The 3,733-nt window shown below is 48.5% G+C and overlaps 1 protein-coding gene across 1 annotated transcript; it reads right to left on the bottom strand.

Annotated features, from left to right (window-relative positions):
* LOC130201634 (potassium voltage-gated channel subfamily S member 3-like) lies at positions 1-1,296 on the bottom strand. The gene has a single exon (XM_056426717.1). It carries the CDS (start codon positions 1,294-1,296, stop codon positions 1-3), a length of 1,296 nt encoding a protein of 431 aa, XP_056282692.1.
* Between the last annotated feature and the right edge of the window lie 2,437 nt (positions 1,297-3,733).

The following is a 3,733-nucleotide window of genomic DNA, read 5'->3' as shown; positions in this document are numbered from 1 at the left end:
TCACTTGCTTCGTCTGAGATCTATATGTCTTTGCCTCTCATAGAATGTGGAGAATTTATTGAAGATGTTCGTAACGGGCAGGGCCACCATCAGCAGCCCACAGAGGATGCACAGGGTTCCTATCAGCTTCCCAGCCAGCGTAGTGGGGTAGGTGTCCCCGTAGCCCACCGTCGTCATGCTAATGGTGGCCCACCACCAGCCAATCGGCATCGTCTGCAACTCCGACTCCTGAGATTCTTTCTCGGCGAAGTAAATGAGAGCGGAAAACATGGAAATGCCCACGGACAGGAAAAGCACCAGCTGCCCCACCTCGCTGGAGCTGTGGCGCAGTGTGGCGCCGAGAGAGCGGAGGCCGGCCGAATGGCGAGCCAGCTTCAGGATGCGGAACACTCGCATCAACCTCAAGATCTGCACCACCTTGCCGACGTTCTCCAGGTTCGAGTTCTCCCCTTCGTCCATTGCGTCGCAGGCCGAAGTGAGGTAGAAGGGCATGATCGACAGGAAGTCGATTATGTTGAGGGGCCCGCACAAGAACTTCCTGGCTGAAGGCGCAACGGCCAGACGGAGAAGGAACTCGGCGGAGAAGAACAGAACACAGACGATCTCGAAAAACGTCAGCGCTGGGTTTTCGATCTCCTTCTCTTGGAGGTCCACTTGATGGTAGTCGGGCATGCTGTGGACGCACATGGCGACGATCGAGACGATGACCACGCTGAGGGAGGCGACAGCCATCACTTTGGCGGAAGTGGAGGAGCCTGGATCCTCAAGTCGAATCCAGATGTTCCTGCGGAGAGCGGCACACCAGGAGCCTTCGAACAGGTCCACGTCGTCCCTCGAAGCGGACAGATCCTCCGTCGACGAGTCGGAGCTGTGAGGCTGCAGCTCACCGCTCCCCTGATCCGTGCGCTGGTTCTCCGTGAGCTTCATCAGCTCGTGGAACTTGTCGCTGCAGCAGAAGTCCAGGTGGCGTTCCGCGATGCCCCAGTACTCGATCTCTTGAGAAAAGGAGACCACGCAGAGCCCGTCCGCCAGGTGGATTTTGCCCGTGAGGTAAAAGTTGAGAACGTAGAGGAAGAACCGCGGACTGCGGTCGAAATAGTACTCCGCTTCCGAGGGACTGAAGTCATCGCAGAGCTCTAGGACCGCCTCGCGGGAGCTGCAACGCAGGAGGCGACCCAGGCGCGTCTGAGGGAACCGCTTCAAGGCGTCGCACGCCATGCGGCGTTTGAAACCGCCGACGTTGACGTTGATAAAGCAGTCGGCGGGGCGGCGCGGCTGCAGGACCCGTCTGAACATCTTGATTGATGGCGTTCGGCTTTTCCTGGAACCCTCAAGACGCTCCGTTGGCTGCGGACAAAAGACACCGGAGTCAGAAGAGCTCGCACTTTCTTGTTTGTCATCGGAGCCCCGCGATGGGCCTCAGGCCGAGCCGCCAAGCATCGAGTTGCAGCCGAGTGTCCGTGGCACCGTGTCATGGAGTAGAAGCAGCATCAGTTTCTATTTACAGAAATTAAACAATTCCATTTCACTATATGTGGTCACATTTTTGTTTGTCACGTGTCACACATCATGGCAGTGCTCTGCACAATTAATTTGAAAGCAATGAACAACATAATTCAACTCTTTAAAAAAAAAAAAAGTGAACATATAAACATTTTATAGAAACACGCCTTAACATGAGAACATGCGGCTCATTAAACTGAATCGGCTGCCGATGGCTCACATCACAAATGGGCGATCAAGCTGTAATCTTGGTGCAGCTTCAGTGTTTCTATGACATCAAACGTAGTCAACATTTTACATATATGCCCAAAATATCGACTGTCCTCGATGCCTGTTGTCTCACTTTATGCTGCATTAAATGTCAGTGAAAAGGCAAAACAAGGTCAGATGTTTCTGCTGCAAGAAAAGTTGGCAGCGTTTTAGACTGTCAACATTTTTATTTTATTTTTTGATAACCGAGAGATGGAAATAATGTAAATAATGTAAATACTAAAAGTGAAATTAAAAAAGACTTTCAGAAGGACATTTGAAAATTGTTACACCAATAAATCCGAAAATATTGCGCACAATAATACTTTAGACAAACAAGGTCAACGGAGGCGTCGAGGGATTCATATGTCATCGTGAAGCATTTCCTACATGCACTTATAAAGCGGAGGGGTTTATAGCGGCAGCTCACCTGTGCGCGAGTCGTTGCTCCGGCGGTGCAGACGTCCCGTGGAGTTCCGCCCGCAGCGCACCGTGGACCAGAGTGCGGTGTCCCTGAGCCCGGCGCGGGGCGGAGCGCGCTCCCGAGCCGGACATCCACCCCCCGGTGCGCCAGCGACGGGCTGCTTCTACACAACTTTACACGTGAACGTACCAGCTGCCTTCATGTGTGAGCTGTTAAGATACTCGAGTGACACAACAACACTATTATAATATGGTCTCCTCCTGCATCATAACTAAAGTACACAAACTTTAAAAAGTGAAAATAAATGGTATGTTATTATTTTCCACTTTTACGAGTTACATTTTTTAAATCATGATATCCATGATCATAATGACCAAATATTCATTCTCTTTGAATGACACTAACATAGCACCACTGCTAATTCTGTAATTATGTTCTGGAAGAAAACCAATGTTCTCCACATGTCACGGGATAGCAACAACAATGTGTTTTAATGCATTTATATTTGTTTTCATGCAGGAAACTAGCATGTACTCGCCCAATATAGGGCAACACTGGCCCACCTTAATGAAAAATACAATTTGAAAGGGCTGTAGAGTGAAAACCTGATATAATAAATAAAATAAATAACAATTGAAATTTATGACTTGCCGTGAAATCGAAAAATTGTGTTTTAATGGGTTTTAATGGGTTTCATTTGGGACATTCTGGCAACACAGTTTATAATGATTCTTTTTGGAGCAGAGGTTGAACTTCCAATACCTCACATCCTTGCCAAATTATATGTCAATGGGCCAACTGTGGCTTAATGGAAGAGCGGGGCCGTCCTTCAATTAGATGTTCGACAGTTGTCGATGTGTTCTTGGTTAAGTTAACCCACTTAACCCCAAAATTGCTTCCATGGCTATGCCTGAATGTTAGTTACCCCTGATGGGCAAGTGGCCCCATAGCTCTTCCCACCAGTGGGTGTATGATGACATAGTGTTGAAGCGCTTCGAGTGGTCAGAACAAGACTCTAAAAGATCTCTACAAGTAGTCCATCTAACATTGAAATATCAAAAGCCATAAATGTCCCTATTGGGGCACAATGGTTAAAATATGCTAAACAGAATACGAGTCAGACGAGACCAAGAGAAAGAAACCGTTGATCCGATGGCTGCTCATGACTCATGATGTTACTCCTTTACTGACAGCAGATGGCAGGAGAAGACTGGATCAGAAGCAGGTGCCACGGGCCACTGAGGCGCCGCCTTTAGAGGGCAGAGCAGACGTCAGGAATTAGTTTCACTTCTACACTCTGTCAGACTCATTGAATGTGTTTTCACTCTAATTCTGTACTCATGACATCTCTTGCTTCTGTCCATCCTGGAGAGGGATCCTCCTCTGTTGCTCTCCTGAAGGTTTCTTCCCTTTATTCTCCCCGTGAAAGGTTGATGTTTGGGTCGAGGTCATCCGGTTGGTCGATTAGTTTAATCACAACGGTATGAAAGCCTTCCGTACGGTCAGGTCACGCTCAGTGATCGAGAATGCACCATGACAATAAAAAGGTCAGCAAAA

Source organism: Pseudoliparis swirei, chromosome 11 (genome assembly GCF_029220125.1).
Source record: "Pseudoliparis swirei isolate HS2019 ecotype Mariana Trench chromosome 11, NWPU_hadal_v1, whole genome shotgun sequence".
NCBI lineage: Eukaryota > Metazoa > Chordata > Actinopteri > Perciformes > Liparidae > Pseudoliparis > Pseudoliparis swirei.
Note: the sequence above shows the minus strand (reverse complement) of the source record. Positions and strands in the feature narration are given on the sequence as shown.